At 40.8% G+C, this 18804-nt stretch overlaps 1 protein-coding gene across 1 annotated transcript in view; it reads right to left on the bottom strand.

Moving 5' to 3' along the window:
• ksr2 (kinase suppressor of ras 2) overlaps nt 1-18804 on the bottom strand; it is a 96526-nt gene that overhangs the window by 47193 nt on the left and 30529 nt on the right. The window contains exons 4-5 of the mRNA XM_071535358.1: nt 18725-18760; nt 17704-18205 (exon numbers count right to left, since the gene is read on the bottom strand). Coding sequence (XP_071391459.1) covers nt 17704-18205; nt 18725-18760 — 538 coding nt within the window. The remainder of the gene's footprint in view (nt 1-17703; nt 18206-18724; nt 18761-18804) is intronic.

The following is an 18804-nucleotide window of genomic DNA, read 5'->3' as shown; positions in this document are numbered from 1 at the left end:
CAACATTGCTTTAAAATGATTTTAAAACTGCTGCTATATCAGTGCAATCACAGGGTTTTCCAAAGGATGTGAAGTGTTGATCCTAGGATGGAGAGAGGTTCAGAGAGCTCAGAGGCTTATTGCTGAATTTGGGTGCTATATTTTAATTTAAAAAATAAAGTTATTTCAAGACCATAGATTCATTTTCGAAAACTTTTATAGCCTTATCCAAATCCAAACTTTCAAGGGTTTTCAAGGCCTGTGGGAACCCTGTTAGTTACATGATGTGAAGATTTAGGTTGGTGTTCAATATAATTTTACACTAATGGTCATCTTGCCCCTACTAACTATGCCACTACATGAAGATTAGTCTTCAGAGCAACAGATATAAGAATATGTGAGATGACAGGGGACTAAAACCACATAATAATTTCCATCAGTTTTCTTTTACAGTAGAGACAAATGAAGAGTGATGAGCACAAACTGTATGGCATACTTCACAATTTTAAACATATAAAACATAAATATTTAAATATATTCACTGATATTAACTCTGTGTCTCTTTGTTTATCTTTTGGACAACCTGAACTGAACAAGAGAGAGGAGAAGAGGACAGACAAATGGAGATGAGGGGGGAATGTACAGACTGCTGTTCAAAGTGTTGCTTAGTTTAAATCTATGCATGTTCACGTCTAAATTGATGGATTTTGCTGTTGAAATGTAAAAAATGTTCACACTACTCCTAACAACGCCCCTTAGACATCGGCGACACATCCATACTTGCCAACCCTCTCCATTTTCTCCTGAGACTCCTGATTGGCCCTCTGATTGAACGGTTTTCTCCCATGATCTGATTTCTCCCGATTTCCCCCCATAACTTGATCAACATCTGCCCATTTAGTACGACCTGTTAAAAATAGCAACCCAAAAAATCCCAGCTGTACACTATCACTGCTGTTTGCGAACGGTCAACAAACTATGTTACACCAAAAATGCAGTCTCCATGGTTACGTTATTAGCAGGTCTCACTTCCGATGACTTCAGTCTTCACTGAAAACACTGTTAGGCAGACTAGACTGCTTCTTTTTTGGCTGGGACTCAATGAGATTTGATTTAGATTCAGTAGTCTTTAAGTCTTGGTTTTGGTAAGCTACAGTTGGAAAGTGGGAAAGATTGTAGCATGTATGATGATGTACAATAATCTGTAAACCACCAAAATGACACTATTCAGTCAAGGATTTTCCAGCCGCCAGTTGGTGACAGTAAACTGGAATTTGCACAGAAAACCCCAGAATAAAAAGCATTATGAGATGAATTGTCAAGATTACGAGCAGGATGGATGTGTTTCATCATAAAATTGCCATGAACATTGATTAATCGCTGAGGTTAAGGTTTCATATTCAATGTTATATGCTGTTTTTAGTTTGTTCTAGCATGAATTACTTCAACTCAGACTGGTTACTCTGAGGCGGACTTGGATTCGGACTCGAGTGCTGAGGACTTTGGATCCCACTTGGGATTCAAGGTTTGGTGACTCGACTAACAACACAGTATGGTCCGGCGTACAGTCCTGGTTGTTGTTTCATCGTGTCTCGTCGTGCCAATCTGCTGGCCACCTGTTGAGACGGTCGGCAAATAATACAGAACTAAAAACTCGCTTTCCCTCCTTCCCTCTCTTGTTCTCTCCTCTTTAACTGTCAGCGTCTCCCAGAGGGACTTGGGTGGGTGTCAGTGTGCTGTCAGAGGCCAGGGGAGCTCTCAGTGGGGATGGGAGTGTGTGTGTGTGTGTGTGTAGTGCATGTGTGCGAACTGAACATGCTGCCGAAGAGACAGCAAAGCACCCAAGGGGGGGGATAGACAGAGAGAGAGAGAGAGAGAGAGAGAGAGAGAGGGACAAAAAAGATTGAGAAAGAGAGCAGAGACGGATGAAAATGAGACAGAAAATGAAGGGGGGAGGGAGGAAGAGGGGGTGGGGGAGCGATGACCAGATGAGAAGCGAGACCAGTGGTTTGGGACTGGGAAACAGAGACAGTGGGGGAGGCAGGTTGACAGGAAGGCGGTCTGTGACATGTTGTCACAGTAGCTTCTCTAGCACACAGCCTGCCTGGTTAAAATAGTCATAGTCCTACATGCTGTTGCCATGTGAAGCCTGAGCACAACCAAAACTGTCCGGGCAATGCTGTTGGTTGTAGGGGGGCAAATATGTGTTTTCATGAGGGGATGGTGTCCATTTGCAAACCAGAAAAACAACGCAGTCGTTTGTAGCCAGAACACTAGGTAAGTCCAAAAAAAAAAAAAAAATCTTTAAAATGAAAAGAAACATTATGAATTAAGAATTAAACTTCAATTGGCAAGCACCTATTCACTTCACTGCATAAAGGAAGTTTCTGACTGAACTCCTTTGTAGTTCAGAGAATTTGAAAACGACATTGCTTTAAAATGATTTTAAAACTGCTGCTATATCAGTGCAATCACAGGGTTTTCCAAATGATGTGAAGTGTTGATCCTAGGACGGAGAGAGGTTCAGAGAGCTGAGAGGCTTATTGCTGAATTTGGGTGCTATATTTTAATTTAAAAAATAAAGTTATTTCAAGACCATAGATTCATTTTCGAAAACTTTTATAGCCTTCTCCAAACCCAAACTTTCAAGGGTTTTCAAGGCCTGTGGGAACCCTGTTAGTTACATGATGTGAAGATTTAGGTTGGTGTTCAATATAATTTTACACTAATGGTCATCTTGCCCCTACTAACTATGCCACTTTACTCTATACATGAAGATTAGTCTTCAGAGCAACAGATATAAGAATATGTGAGATGACAGGGGACTAAAACCACATAATAATTTCCATCAGTATTCTTTTACAGTACAGAGACAGATGAGGAGTGATGAGCACAAACTGTATGGTATACTTTACAGTTTTAAACATATAAAACATAAATATTTAAATATATTCACTGATATTAACTCCTGTCTCTTTGTTTATCTTTTGTACAACCGGAACTGAACAAGAGAGAGGAGAAGAGGACAGACAAAGGGAGATGAGGGGGAAAAGTACAGACTGCTGTTCAAATTTGAAAACTCTCCGTTGTGCACCACAAGATCTATTTAACTACAGTGTCCTCACCCTGCACATTAAAAAGCGGTACAGCTTTCATTGATGACAAAACATCGTTGTCTTGCTACAGCAGCCGCGCCTCCCCCGCCGCAAGGAGTTGTGTTTCATCTGACATGTGTATAACTTCACCTTACAGTCTTTTTGGGTGTCTTGTGTAACCATTGGTATTTGAAGTACTGTTTGAAAATTAATCTTGCTTTTTGAGTTGTGTTTGAAGAACATTAGCGGTTCCATGATACCTAGTAGTAGTTGTCATGATACCAAAATTTTGACTTTCATAATGACACAAGGCCATGCATCATGGTTTCAACTGTCAAACTACAGCAGAAAAAAACAAGACTAAAACAGTAAAATGACTTATAATAACATGTAACAACACCTAAAAGTAAAAGTAAGCTTTGTTTTTGTTTTCTGTTTTTGTTTTCTGTTGCTGACACACAACTTTCCCTGCAAAAAAAACAACACAATCATACTTGAGTTTTTAGATTTACATCAGTGAATGTGAATTTCATGCAAGTTGGAGATTGTAAAAGTGACCGGAAACACAACAAAGTACCATTATACTTTTTAATTACCGGTACAGAATGCAACACTAGTACCTGGTGATTCCATATAGAACCAAACAGTCCTTCTGTGTTTTTTTTGGTTGTTTTTTGTTCAAGAGAGGTTCTAAGGCTCCACAAACAGTTATTTCTATTGAAGCAGTTACATGGGGAAGAACAACAACACCGTGGTTCTTCAGTGTTGATCGCTCTTAAAGCCGCCAATCAGGAACGTTGCGTTGATTAGTGTTGAAGTGTTCTTGGCATCTGTCTTTTGGAAGCTGGCCACCGATGGCCTGGGTTCAAAATGCTTTAATGAACCTTTAAACATTCAGTCTAATAATACCTAATTAGTTGTGGAATGATTTTGTTTGAATACTAATAAAGAAACTTACAAACCCCTTAGAAAGATGTTTTATGCAGCAGCAAACCCAGATCCGCTGTCAGTACAAGCCAAAGAATCACTATTTTGTGCTGTTAAACACCTTTCTTTCTTCGTAAATAGATACATAGCTGTAGCATTGAGTTAGGACCTATGAATCACTATATGGTCGTGTTAAGCACCTTTCTTTCTTAGATTGTAGACAGATATATAACTGTTGCAGCGAGTTGCAGCCTTTACAAATAGTTTGATCATAAAGAATGCTACTGTGTACATTGAAGCTGACTTCCAATAACAGGCTCGCTTGCTTTTTATATAATAGCACAGCCTGTCACAGCCTGAGGCAGTCTGGCCGTCTGCCAAGTCAATGCATCTATCACATATGTGACAATATATCTGTCACAGGAGGTGTTTTTCCAGATGTCGTTCCAGCTCCATTTTTTTTATTCTCTCAGCGCAATACGCTGTCATATGCGTGCGAGCAGGTCCGTGTGCACTTGAACTGCGCGTGTGTTTATCTGGGTGTGTATATTTCACAGAACATTGAATTTGATCAGAATTTATTTTCCCAATTCAGTCGAAATGAAACCATAGCTCAAACCTTAAACGCACAAAGCTAAATATTAAAACAACACCGCTAGGTGCGAGAAAAGCAATCTGGCCCACAGCCGTTCAGGTTAAGTGGAGGTTTTGAAGCACAGGCGCAGCAGTAAATGACGGCGAACTTAAAAGGAGGAGGGGTCAGGGACAATATCGAACCTAGAGCAGATATTATCCGTCTTGACTTGAACATTGAAGAGAAAGGCTGAGATGAAAGGCCCACTTGATGACCTGAATGATGAACGATGGCAATAACTCCCTTTATGGTTGTCGGGCAGTAAAATGGAAACAGTCGTATTCCAGTGTGTGAATCAGACCCAGGACTCTCGGTGTGTTCTGCTCTTTGTCAGAATCGTGTCTGGCATCATTTTCACTCTCTTTCTCTCTAATTTTAGTGCTTGATCGTCCCATAGGACAGATTGTGATGAAACTTTAATGATCCTTGTGGGGAAGCTGCATAATTGTTAGGATTCATATTTTTCAGTCAAAAAACAAAATAGCATTCCTGCAGAGTAAAACGCTTTGAGCACAATGTAAATATCACAAATCAATCTTTTTCCTCTTTACTATTCCCTCATTCATCAATGTCTTTTTTTTTTTATTCTTCTTCGAAAAGAACTCGCAACTTTTAAGAATTACTTCCGACCGCCCACCCAAATCTCCCATTATCATTTTCCCTTGCTCAACCCCCTCAAACCAGCTCCAAATCACCAAAAAAAAAAAAGAAACATCAGCTTAATAAATTAATTCTGCACCAGCAAAAGTGGCATTCGGGCCGGCCACCACTCCTAAACACTCATATAAATTCATAATCATGACTCCAATTTCTGGGGTGCCGGTGGAGGCTGGGGGCGAGGACTCATTAGGGACGATAGATAGATGGATGGATGGATGGATGGATGGATGGAGGGGAGGGGAGGTAGAGTGTCTGGGCCTTGTGTTGACATCTCCTCTCACCTGACTTGTCATTAATGGCAAAGGAGCCAAAGCTCTGATTAACATGGATGAGCTTTTGTCCACGGAGAAAAGAAGATACACAGTCACATTCCTTCCACCCCACTGCCACACACACACACACACACACACGCCTGCCTGTGTGTGGCCATGGATCTACACCCTGACGTACACGCCGTTATCCACCGCACCGTGGGCTTCTTAACTACACTGTCCGATACAGCAGAGCATGTGGCAATAATAATCCTCTGGGGTCAAAGGTCGCCGGCTAATGTGGCGACGTGTGTGTCCCGGGGAAAAGACTGATCCGTATCTCAGCGGACCGTCTAGGGACCGAGGCGCATCGGTTTATATTCAAAGAGCATTCGGGAGTTTGTCACTCTCTGCAATGTAAGGCGATAAACCTGTCTTCAGATTACAAAGCACTCTATGGAAAAAGGTTCGACACAAGTAAGGAGTCGTTTTAGTCGACTGACTAGAGCGGTGAAGTTGCTGCTTTTGACTGTGGCAGCAGAGTTTTTAGTTAAATGCCTCTATTGTCCTACAACTACTGCACTAGAACTGTAGACCTTGGTCTCCTCAATTGGCATTTTATGGTATTATACTGTCCAAAGTCAAACGTTTGGGGACACTATCCCTTTTCTAAATTTTCAAAGAACTATTTGATTTTCTCTGTTATCTTTCAATTAAGAAGTAATGGGAACAAATGCCTACAATGCTTTTGTTAACATAAAATAGCTATTTACTAATATTTTGGATATATTCATTCAACACTCAGCTTCATGTTCATCAAAGTGTCTCTTTGGTATGAAGAGAAGGTTTTTCATAGCAGAGCGTCATGGCAGAGGAACTTAGATGAACGTATAGTTTAATTGTTTTAGTGTTTGTGTCACAAATATTCCATGTATAATTTTATTTTCTGGGGGTTAAGTTATTGCAAACTGACAAAGAAAACATGCTTATTTATTAAACAAAAGCTAGGTGTCCCCAAACTTTTGATGGGTGTACATGCACAATCCAAAGATAAATAAACACAGACATTTTAATGTAATTACTTAATTTCCAACTGTCCATACTACAGCCAAGTATGTATCAATTTTGTAACAGCACTTCAGTTGTACTTCTCGAATGCCTTGTTCACATGACAGTGAACTACCCCCCACACACACACACACACACACACTCTGTCAGAGATATTCAACATTTCATCTGTAGCAATCAACAGAGCCCCAACACCATCACAGTTTCCTCCACACCGCTGAAAAAAACAAAATCCAATAAAAATGTATTTTCTGTCTGAACTGGTAGATTTTACGGATGACAGTAAAATACCATATTGACAGATTCTCAAAAGAGATGCATAATGAGAGGGTGAAGAGAGAAAGAAAAGGAAACGGAGAGAAAGGGAAAAAACGAGGGGGGGAGGGGGGCAGGGGGGGGGGGTCTTGAGAGAAATATATGTACACCAGCTCAATGAAAGCAAACAGCTAAATTAGTCATGGAATGGATGCAAATTTGCTTCCCCTGAGTGTTGCATGGTAGAATTACCCCAAGAGAAGGAGAGGGTGAATCATGCCAACCCCCGGCGCCATGTGATTTATTAGCAAACATCCAATTCAATAAGAAAGTGCTTAACATTCAAAAAGCTGTGCAACTCTCATAAGGTGGCATTAACTATATGATATTACCGTTTCCAGCACTGGCGGGGGCAAGGCAAGACAAGGAACCGTGGAAAAACAAACACGCCCACCTTCCAGAACGATCTTCGTGTGACGCGCCGAGTGGGACTCTGACAGACTGAAAACTCACTTGGCCTTTTCCACGCATGCATGTTACTACTCATTAACATAGACAACGAGGTTCATTAATTGACACTCTAGCCGAGAGGGCCTCTCTGCTTTGAAAAGGGCATGGAGAGAGAGAGAGAGAGGGAGAGGGAGAGATATTGAGAAAGAAAGATAGAGGGATAGAGAGAGACGGAGAGGCTTGCAACATAAGCAAAATGAAATTGCAGCCGCACTCCTGCCTAGAAATTAAAGTTTAAGTGGTGCTGGGTATCCGGAGCACTTGTGTTTTCCAAGTAAACCTATTAACATGTTTAACAGCTAAGGTGCGGCATTAAAGGAAAGTTCCACCCTCAGATACTCTAATATTGTTAGATATTATCAATTTATGATGCTCAGTGCATTCCAGGAGTTATTTTGTGATGAAGTGTTGTCATTTACTATTTTTGTGACAACACTTTCCCTCAACCTGTCTACTTTTATACTTCAGTTTGTGATTTCCTACATTTCCCAGAATGCCTTTCGACAATCCCCCAGTGAACGGGCATGAACTTGTTGGTTTTCGGCTGTTGGTTTTACATGTAGGTGGAGAGAGCAAGAGCGATTGTGCTAGCGGATAGTGATAGCAGAGCAAGAGGTTTTCCAGTCAAGAAAAGGTGAGAGTCGCGTCCCTCACTCAAAATGCAACGTGTCTTGTGGCTGCATTGCATTATGGTCTATTTTTCTCTGCTAGACATTATACATTCTGACAGCTGAGTCCTGTCCAGTTGGTTCGAGCCTCAACACACGTTCATACACAATCGTCAATAAAAAAAGTTGCTCAGTGCTGCCACCCGTGGCCAGGAGTTATATAGCAGTCAATTTAATGTATAGGGACGAGCCATAACTCCTGGACATGGGTGGCAGCACTGATTGACTTTTTTATTTATATTTTATTTATATTTTATAGCGTGACTTACATACTCTGAGCAGCAAAGAAGTCCTATTGGGAAAATGTATGGTTTAGAGGGTGATAATTTTTAAGTTGAATTTTTAGCATTTTGGACACAACGCTCATCACCTGTCATCCACCGCCCACTGAAAGGACAAACTTTCATACAGTGTGCTTATGGTTACAAAAGTAGATTTTCTTTACTGGTGATTATGAATGGAGTGAATCAAGTACCAAGTCGGGGCTAGGTCTATTCAGGCTACTGTGGGTGGAGCAATTGGTCTCGCTCCTCTTCTACGGTGGATTTCTCCCTGTATGATTGTTTAATGTCGGTGCAAGTGGTGAGTCTAGATAGAAGCCCTTGTTCTTTGATTCTGAGGGACTGACACCAAAACCTGACTTTACAATTGATGTTTAGACAGTTCTCCTATTCCATTGTAGCTGTGCTGGAAATATCTCATTGTGATGTCTCAGTGTGACGTCACGTTGTCTGCATTTGGCCAATCATCCGTCTGCATTTGGCCAATCATCCGCAGGAATGACAAAAATACACCACCGAACAACTAAATGGACCCAGAAGTGTTTTAGAGAATCAGATGACTTGTGTTTCTCCATGCGACAGTAACACGGGCTAATCCCTCAGAGAGAGATTAGCAAAACAAAAGAGCAGATGATTAGCAAATCCCTTTTGATTGTGTGAAAAAAGGGCACAGGCAAATGTTGGTTTGATTGATTTATTGATTGTGTGTGTGTGTGGAAGGGAGGGAGTCGTTACACCAGGCAGCAATTGATTGGCTGTAGCAGCTGGTTCTCACACATCAAAGTCAAATGAGCAAATTTGGGGAGAGAGTGACTTCATCAAGCAGTGCTCACCTTAATGACATAATTTCCATCCTTAAATATACGTTAAAGGAAACTCATTGAAACCATTGAAAAATTTCATTTTCTGGCACTCTGCATTAGCCTATTTCGATTTTTCAGAAACCTTACTCTATTTCTTACCATTTCAAAATAGATTTTACACTGGATATTATCAATTGTGTCACATGCTGCTGCCTCACTCATCACACCAAACAAAAGCATCATGTAGGCATTATCAGTCGCTTGCTAAGCCAGCAGAAGAATGGCAGATTGTCATCACTATACATGGTGCAGTACTCAGTACTGTAGTTTATTTTGTTTGGTCCGAATCAACCATACTGGAAACATTTATTGTTTTGCATTTTTGTATTTGGTTTGTTTAGGTTCACACTGCACAATTACAAGTGAACCGGGTAAAACTCACATGGACTTTTATTACTATTTTATTATAATTAGAATTAATTAATTATAATTATTATATTAAATATTAATTTAGTAACAACTTGGTTACATGTAGATATGGTTTATTTTATTTTGTTGAATGGTATTTTTTATTGCAAAATGCCTTCAAATGTAAATGACAAGAGTTGAACATCAAAAGCAATGGCCGTCATTTAAAAACATTGTGTTCAGTCATGTTCTGTCTGCATTTCATTTAGTTTTTTAGCGGCTGCAGATATTGCAGAATACTTTTCTTTCGGCAGATTTTTAACAGATGACCCACCGGTTATGATTTCTTTTTCTGTGGAAAGCAAGGAAGACTAAATTGTTGCCCAAGTAGATGCTTTATGTTTAGGTTAGCTTGTTAACACTGTAGCCTGATACTAGCTAATGTTCCTTGTGTTTTACATACATGGACCAGACATGACCATAAACCAGACCAGGGAGGTTCGGCACAATTTTTTGCATTCTTTGTATGGAATGGAAATAAAGTAATCTTGGTTCAGTACTGCTGCAACTCATCAGGCACATTCTGTGCTCTTTGTCAGGTAATCTACTTTCTACGGAGCCCCTCTGGGGTCACATGGTAGAAAAAAAAAACTTGATGTGTAAATCCGTGCGAACGGATTTGTAAACCGAGCCATGGCATTCAGATCCGCGGTTTTAGGCATCTAGGTGCAGCACCGAGATGCAAAAAAACACCAGCAGTTCCTCATGCTTGCAAAGCCTGGCGTAACAAAATGAACCCGAGGGCAAACAGCCCTCGTAAAGGAGTAAAGGAGTAAACATTCTCTTGATTCTCTTGTGGCCTCTGACTCTACTGATCTCTTTTTTATTGGACACATAGAGGGAAATATTGCATTTGACACATTTTGCTATGTCACCCTCAGTAATTTTCTACGAACTTCTCTCTGCCTCCATCAGTGACTTATCTTTTCAAGTGTTGGGTCATACAGCAACAATGATTCATTCAAAACAGTTTGTGGATTTATTTGGTGATTTTTCTTTCATCCCAAATACATTCGCTGGGACAGAGGGACATCTTTATTCTCACACCTCGAAGTAAAAAAATAAATAAATAAATGGGAAAGGGAAGTGACTATCATTTTGGACATGTAACAATTTATCCCATGCAAGAAATGGATTGGATCCCTGTTTTGTCTTAAAGGAGATTATCGCTGTCATTTACAGTTACATCCTGTATCCTATGTCTAATGTAGTTTTCATTGCCCCCATTCAATTTGCAACGCAAAATCTACCTTAAAACACAATGATGGCCTGATTAAGTAAACAAAGATTTGACTATATCGTTTGTAGGTGACATTTTTGTGAAGGAACCATTTCTTGGTATGAAATAGTTATAAAAAAACTCAAAAAAAAAAAAAAAGGTTGCTCATTGCACTCTAATGAGGTATTGGTGCAGGTGCATGAAATCAAACTCCAGCTGAGGTGAAATAGAAAAAAAAAATATTCTGCACACTGCAATTAAGACATAATTCTAGTCAAAAATAGTGTATAATAAGTGCAAGTGAAGAAAAAGAGAGCATGTTTATCTATAGCTTTCTTATTTGGACCTTCATTGTTAGTGGGGACAGCAGATAATTCTAAGGTGGGTTTAGTAGGTTTGACTACAACAACTACAAACTACAACAAAAACAATAGTAATTGTTAAAACTGAACTACATGGAGAACACTGAAAAATGACTGGGAGGAACGGAAACTACATTGACACCAGTTACAGGCGAGCTCTAAATGACACGGCTAACAACCTTAAACGCTTTTCAAATTAATATTCTCCTCAATGCATTTGCCGGCCAACGAGGAAACTATTGAACTCTTCAAGTGAAGAATCTGATATTTAGAGTGAGGATGAACTCCCACCCACCGCTCCTCCCCAGTTCTGCAGCACAAGCAGACCCGTGAATACCCAGCGCTGCAGTACAAGGAAGCCCGCAAATCCCCGAGAACCAGGGGGAGCGGCCATGTTCAGCCGCATACTGACGGTACTTGAAGAGATTAAAGGAAATGCAACGGATCCAGGGACAAATGATAAATACTCTTCTGAAGGTGACTTCCCGAAGGTGCAAACTTCCCCTCGGCCAGCAATGAAGACATGAACTCCATAGAACAGAGGCCGGTTGAGACTGCCTTTATGAATAGTGTGGTACGTTTTCTCCCTTGTACATTTCACATCACACTGAGTTTAAGCTGATTTAGGATGGTGAAAGATGAAGTGTTTCCCATTCCCATAGACTTGAGTCCCATTTGAGGCGGTAGGGTCTAAGAGGGGGGGTTCAACCCTGCATCAACTGATAATTGCAGTCTTACTTGTTTAGAATCACGTTTATTGTATTTTAAAGAGATGGGAATTCCCACTCCATTAATAAAGATATTTTTAGGGTTGTAACACCGCATTATGTAATAACTCGACAAAATGTAATACATTTTCACTTCATTATGCAATAACACCCGCATTTTGTAATAATCTGCCGCATTTTGTAATACACAGCCTGAACGCAATATGTAATAAATTTCCCCGCATTTTATAAATAATTATTACATTATTACTATTATTATACATATTGTGGTGGTTATTACAAAATGCGGGAGTTGCACCTTTTTATGATGAAAATGTATTAATACAGTGCATTATGTATCAAAATGTATGTAAATCAGAACTGATGGGATTACATTTCACTGTGATTGTACCTGAATGATTACACGTGACAAATAAAAACTTGATTGATTGATTGATCAGGACTCAAAACCACACTGTTCATGGATGCTTTTAGTTAAGCTGAGTTATTTGAGTTCTTTAAAAAATGTTAAACTTATTTTAAATCTTGTTTTTATCTACACCACCATTTATTTATTCATTGTTCTTATAAATATTTTAATCTTTGTAAAGCACCTTGAATTGCCACTGTGGATGACAAATAACCACCGCAATATGTAATAATTTATTACAAAATGCGGGGAAATGTATTACATATTGCGTTTAGGCTGTGTATTACAAAATGCGACAGATTATTACAAAATGCGGGTGTTATTACATAATGAAGTGAAAATTTATTACATTTTGTCGAGTTATTACATAATGCGGTGTTACAAGGGTTTTTCAGCTTTTTTTTGGACAGGACAGTGGAGAACGAGGGGAGGAAAGTGGGAGAAAGGCGGGGTAGACATGAGAGACATGACAGGAGCCGGATGCTAACTGGGGTCTTCACGACTCAACAGGAGTCATGGCAGGTGCACCAACTGGCTGCACCACCGGGCATCTTAATATTTTTCTTCATTGAATAGGTTAGTGAAGAGTGACAGGACAGGCAGGAGAAGACAGGGGAGGCCTGTCTCAGAAAGGCAGTGAGCCGGATTCGAACCCATGCCGAGACAGTTCATGTGCGTGTCGGAGGTGTTGGACTTCCCTCCCTTGGCAACTAGAGTTGAGTTTTTGATTGTAATTAAAGGTGAGTTGTTTGTGAAAATAAATGATTTAAGGAATTTCACAGGTTGCTCTCATCTCTGAAAGTGAAGTAAACACTCTGGGCTTCTATGTGTATGAATGTACAGTATGTGTGTGTGAACAACACTGGTTTAGCAGTGCAGATGGTATGTGATTGTGGACTTGTCTTTTCAGGTTTCCATCATTGGAGACAGTGATGGTGCTGATGACAAATGACCAGGCTCTGCAATACAAACTCGTATTCATGACCACAAAATATGAAAAATACAGGTATTTAAAAATCAGGCTGGTGTTTTTTAATGCATTATTAAGTTGTTTGAGGAAAAAGTCAGCCGGCCCAGTGCATCGTGATGATGAAATATGTTGCCCAGAGCAACGGCATGGCTCTTTGACGTGTTTTTAATCGTTTATTTAATACAATGGAGTTCTATGGCTGCGGGGACATGGCTGCATTGGGCACCGGCTACATGGACGAGACTTGTTGGCAAAACAAAATCATTGCTGATTTTGTTAATTTCATAGGATTTGTTGACGGTAAGCAATGCATTAAAAAACACCAGCCTTATCCTTTAACTGAGTTCCATCCTTAACCCAGGACCTACCTGGGCATACACAGGTGGGTTTGTCTATGGGTCATGTAACCCACAGACAAACCCATGCTAAACCAAAATTGATTTTCGTTTCCTAACCTTAACATTAGCCACATTAACCTTAGTCCTAACCTCAACCAAAGTTGCTAGACTTAATCATTAGCCAACCATTAGTTGAAAATGCCGTGTCCAATTCATGCTTTTCTCACAGAACCCAATTTGTGATGGAGGAACTTCATAAAATTCATGTCCATAACACTTAATCAGACTTTGTGCTCATTTCACAAAATTCACAAAAAATCAAGTAACCACGGTGAATCTCACACCTTGCTGCACTTTGGCTCCATCCTGTAAAGGAATTGCTTAAGAAAAGAAAAATCTTGCTTTCTTTAAATTTGTTGGCACAAGGAACGCTTTGGTAACTTGTTGGTTGAGAGATATTAGGATTTAACATATAATACATTTTGTTCTACTGAATAACATTCAACTGAAGAATCATCTGTCATCATCATACTATTGCAGGATAGCTGCATCATAGAGACATAAAGGAGGACTTCTATAATGGCTACCGCTGTATAAGAGAAGGGACAGTGCGTCACTTGCAGCTGACTTAACATGCTACTAATTGGTAAGGTCATGTTAACAAGGATTCCTATTTTTACACTGATCAACTAACTGCCTGATTCATTACCATAGGAACAGGAAGGAGAATGTCTTCAGCATCTATCCACCAGTCACAACTATGTGCTGAGAATCTGAGTTTTTTTTTTTTTTTTTTGTAGTTTCTCATACTGAAGAGTGACTAGTGTTGCTTATGAACTGGCACACGACCATGACAAAGCCTTATCGTATCACTGCAATCACTACTTTTCCTTCCTTACTTTTCCTTAAATAATAATTTTCCTTAAAGTACACACTTGTTGTGAGTACTCTCACTACATGTAATTACTAATAGTTTTACTGCACTTTACAGTAGCTTGGTGGTGGTTCAACTAAATTCACACTTGGATAGTGTTTTTAGTAGTTTATTACTTGTTGTCATTTTGAGGTTTAGTTAACTACCGCAACTAAAAACTATTTTAATATAACAGATGACACAACTTTTATTTTAAGTTTATAACAGGAAGCTAACATTCCTTCCAGTCTTTGAAGAACCCAAACTGAGTTGCTTGGTGTGGGTTTAGTCTCTGGAGTGAAAATGTAGTAGTGAAGGACATTACATACATACAAAAGAAAGTAAACTTTCCTTTGCTTGTTCCTGTGATGAACCCAGATAGGCTCGTTTGGTTTGTGCTGGCGTCCAGACTCTTGTTTCTGGCAGACAGCTGTTGGAGTTTGGACATATATACGGCATTGCAGGTGTAGCTATGCAATATAAAGTTTTAACTCCTTTTTCTAAGTAACTTAGACATTAATAAAACTGTATTTCTCTCAAGAGCTTTGCTCTAGTTCATATTCTTCCAAAGTGAAGTAAGTGGTAGCTTATTAAACTAGATTTTCAAATTAGCTTCCCCAACACTGGTGATAGTTTTGGTTTGTAATGTACTCTGACTTGCACATTTGGCAGCTGTTTCATCTTAGAGAGAGGTTTTCTTAGATTCATAGATATTACTGCACACATTGGATCAGGGACGGAGGCAATTGGCTCATTATTTTTATGGAGAGATAGAAACTAACTTGTGGTTCAGTGCAAGCTCAAGGTGCGTTTTTGTGAGAAAACAAATTATCACACAGACAGACCAAATTGACCTATGAAGTTATCCAATAAAGTAGCAGATGATCCTCCACACTGGCAGACCAGATGATTTACTGATGTAGATTACAATAAAATTCACAGGAAACTACTTTCAATTCCTGATTGCCGAAATAGCACTATGTTGGGAAAAAACATCTTCTGTGGTTGCAGATGATGGCCTTGTTGTGGCAAGCCAAAACAGCAGAATAAACCCTGTCACACACTATGCTTTCATACGTTGAAGCGGAGTCTATGCTCCATTAGAACGGCCACTGAGATGCACTTCATGCCAATTTTATTGACAAGAAAGGCACAGTATAACAAGCATTGAAAAACCACTGAAAAATCCTTGTTACAGTGTGTTAGATTCAAAACATGAAAATTAATCATGTTTGAAAATTTCACCTGACTTCGTTTTCACACTGTAGTGAACTATGGAGGTATAGGCTACATGCCAAAAAGTGAAAATGTTCATCATTAACTTCTAATCACGTTTCCATGTGTATTGTAGGTTAGGGTCAATTAAGTATATTCTTGTATCAGTGTATAGATTTAAGTACTTCTGTGAAATTAGTGGAAATATTTCAATGTTCCCTAAGCAAAAGGACAATGGGCAATCATTAAGTTACACAGAATGAAATGTCACTCATGTACAGTATCTGTGGCAAACCGGATCTCAGTTTTCCACATCAACATGGCATGCTAAGCATTCTTGCACCATTCAGCTCCATAGTCTTTGGGTTCCATTATGCAGTGATACTGAGATATGAGGCCATATCTCATTAAGAGGAATGTCTCTTGGGGTCAGAGGGTAACCCCTGGTTATTGTGTCCTGGCCACTGTGCCAGGCAATTAAGGAAGAGAAAATGAGGAGCTAAGGAGCACCGTGCGCTTATTAAAATGCTGAGGTTGGTGATAGGGAGAAAGTATGGATAATATGGAAGCAACAGAGTATCGTGGAAAACCACCCAAGAAACTACGAAGCAGCCTTTTTTTCTGTTACTGTAAAATATGATTCCAGCTTTCCTTTGCTCCTGGGAAATGTTTGCATCTTGTATTTCATCCAAACACCGAGCCATGAAACAGAACAAGGGGAGAATGGTGTAATCTTGACACTGGAGACCTGCATAAATAGAGTAGTATGCACTTTCAGGCTTTGAACTGCAGGTATTCATTCTTGTTTCGAGAAAAAACAGATGCCAACTTCGCAATGAAGCCAATTCCCTTGAGCGTAGAAAGATTAAGCAAACAAGTATGACTGCCTCATGCCAGAACTCAACCAGCAACTTGATGTTTGCCAGCACCATGCTCCAACCACCTGAGCCTTTTCAATTATGATATTATATATTATGAGAGATACTTTGCTATCAGAGAAGCCAGTGGAGCTGCCCTCCTGTCTCGATGAGTTGCAGCATTTCCAGGCATGCTCCATACACAGGCCATTGATTAGAGGGGCTCAACTCTCAGCCTGCAGTCTATCAGCGCTCAGGGACCGGTAATCAATTCTCTAATGCCGTTTGAGCCTATTCACTGCAACTATGATCCACTCCTCACCAGGCAGATACACACACATACGTACGCGGACATGTGCGCACATAGCCCCATCCACAGCCAAACACACACCAAATGTAACCCAGATGTCCATCGTAAAAGCAGAGGACAACTCCCAAATATTAACTTACCAAGTGGAGCAGTGATAGGGCACTGTCATCTAATGGCATTATCAAAATGAGCGCAGCTCTCCTGAGGCGGACTCTGGTTCCTGATTACCTAGCAGCGGTGGACCCTGTTCGCGGTCAAATCTGATCAGCATAGCACCAGACACAGGCATGGTCGGTCAGGAACTCGGCCCCTGGGCCCCTTATCTCCACCGACAGGCCGTTGGTTCTTTATGGGCAATGATGTCCTCCTATGAATTAATTTGATTGGGCTCTGGCAGAAGATTATGTTCTAGGAGAGATGCTGAAAGGAAGGGTGGGGCTCCAACTTCCTTTCTGATGTTCTTACTGCTAGGATCAGTGGGAATTACAACATGAGATCGGAGAGAGGGTGCGCTGAATCTCTGAATGTGTGCTTCAAACAGGCCATCTGCTGAAATTGGTTAAACAGCTCCCTAACTCAGAATACTGTCTAAGAAACTTCAATGAGCCTTTTTGTGTTTTGATAATTCTCTTTTTCTCTGTGTCCCTCTCTCGCTCCCCCCAACTGTTTTTGTTTTGTGCATGGGGAAAATCTTGATACAGCTAGGGTTGCCTCTTAAGAAAACTACACACAAAGCGGCCACCACTGTGAGCCGTTACCAATCAGGAAGAGAATAACACTCACTTGGGAGTCTGTGTGTCATCCAGGCGGTTCCCCAGCTGGAACTCGTGGGACTTGCTGCGGTGCAGCGCGGTGAAGCCCGGCAGCAGATGGATGAGCTTGCGGCTGGGAGGAGGCGGCGTTCCCGGCGCCTTCACTTTGTTCCTTCGGCGCATGGGCGGCGTGCCAGGCGGGGTCATGGTGTTGACCACCAAGGGAGTCCGAGGAGGCGTGTGGCCAAAATGCCTCTGGCGGGGCGACGGGGGCAGGGAGCGGTGACCAGAGTCCAGGGGAGGGAAGAGCCCTGCGGCGGGGCTGTCGACGGTGAGCCGGTCGGCGTACAAGGGGGGGGCCAAGGCCTGGGGGCTGTGGCATATGTGCTGGTTGTACTTGGACTGGACCTTGGGGCTTTGGGAGAGCTGGAAACGGATCCACTGGCTGGGCTCCGGCTGGCACACCGGAGTGTTCTCCTTGCCCGACTCGGAGGTGGGCCACTGGATGGACCAGTCCTGCTTGGCCTGGCTCCCTGCCAGAAGAGGACAGAGGAGGGCAGACACACACACTGTCATATTTAAAGTCAGTGATGTATAAAATGAATGGTGAATGTGTAATATGGTGTATCAAATGAAAGACAATTGCTTCCTGTCATGCACTTATCAAATACTAAAATGTCCATCAGCTCTGAATCTTGATTACAGCAGCAGGACTAAGTCCTGGCAGCAGGCTGCCATTTAGGACCAACAGATGTGCTCAGTTAGGAGTAGAGAAGAATTAAGTTTGCACTTATCTGATGTGAATTTATTAGTAGTGCAGTTTTATTCAAATATGCTGATGTGGAGCAGATTAAGCATGAATGGATGGAGCAAGAGAATGAAGAGAAATGGAAGAGTCTGAGCAGAATAGGGCAAAGCTGCATGAATCATAACCATTATAGGCCAATTTCTGTCAAAACTAAAAACTCATTTTGATGGCAAAGAAAGAAAAACGGAGGGAAAAGTGAGCAGAAAAAAATGAGTGTTTTTGAGCTCAGATGACAATACTTTACCTCCGTTACTGTGCAATTTATCCTCCTCAAGTTGTTCTTCAGAAAGAAACAAAAAAAAAAAAAGAATGTGTTTATTGATC

The sequence above is a fragment of the Centroberyx affinis genome, unplaced genomic scaffold (assembly GCF_046629955.1).
Source record: "Centroberyx affinis isolate AG114_WGS23_722 - 3 ecotype Tasmania unplaced genomic scaffold, CSIRO-AGI_Caff_v1 ptg002694l_1, whole genome shotgun sequence".
NCBI classification, from domain to species: domain Eukaryota; kingdom Metazoa; phylum Chordata; class Actinopteri; order Beryciformes; family Berycidae; genus Centroberyx; species Centroberyx affinis.
This window is presented reverse-complemented; position numbering and strand designations above follow the sequence as displayed.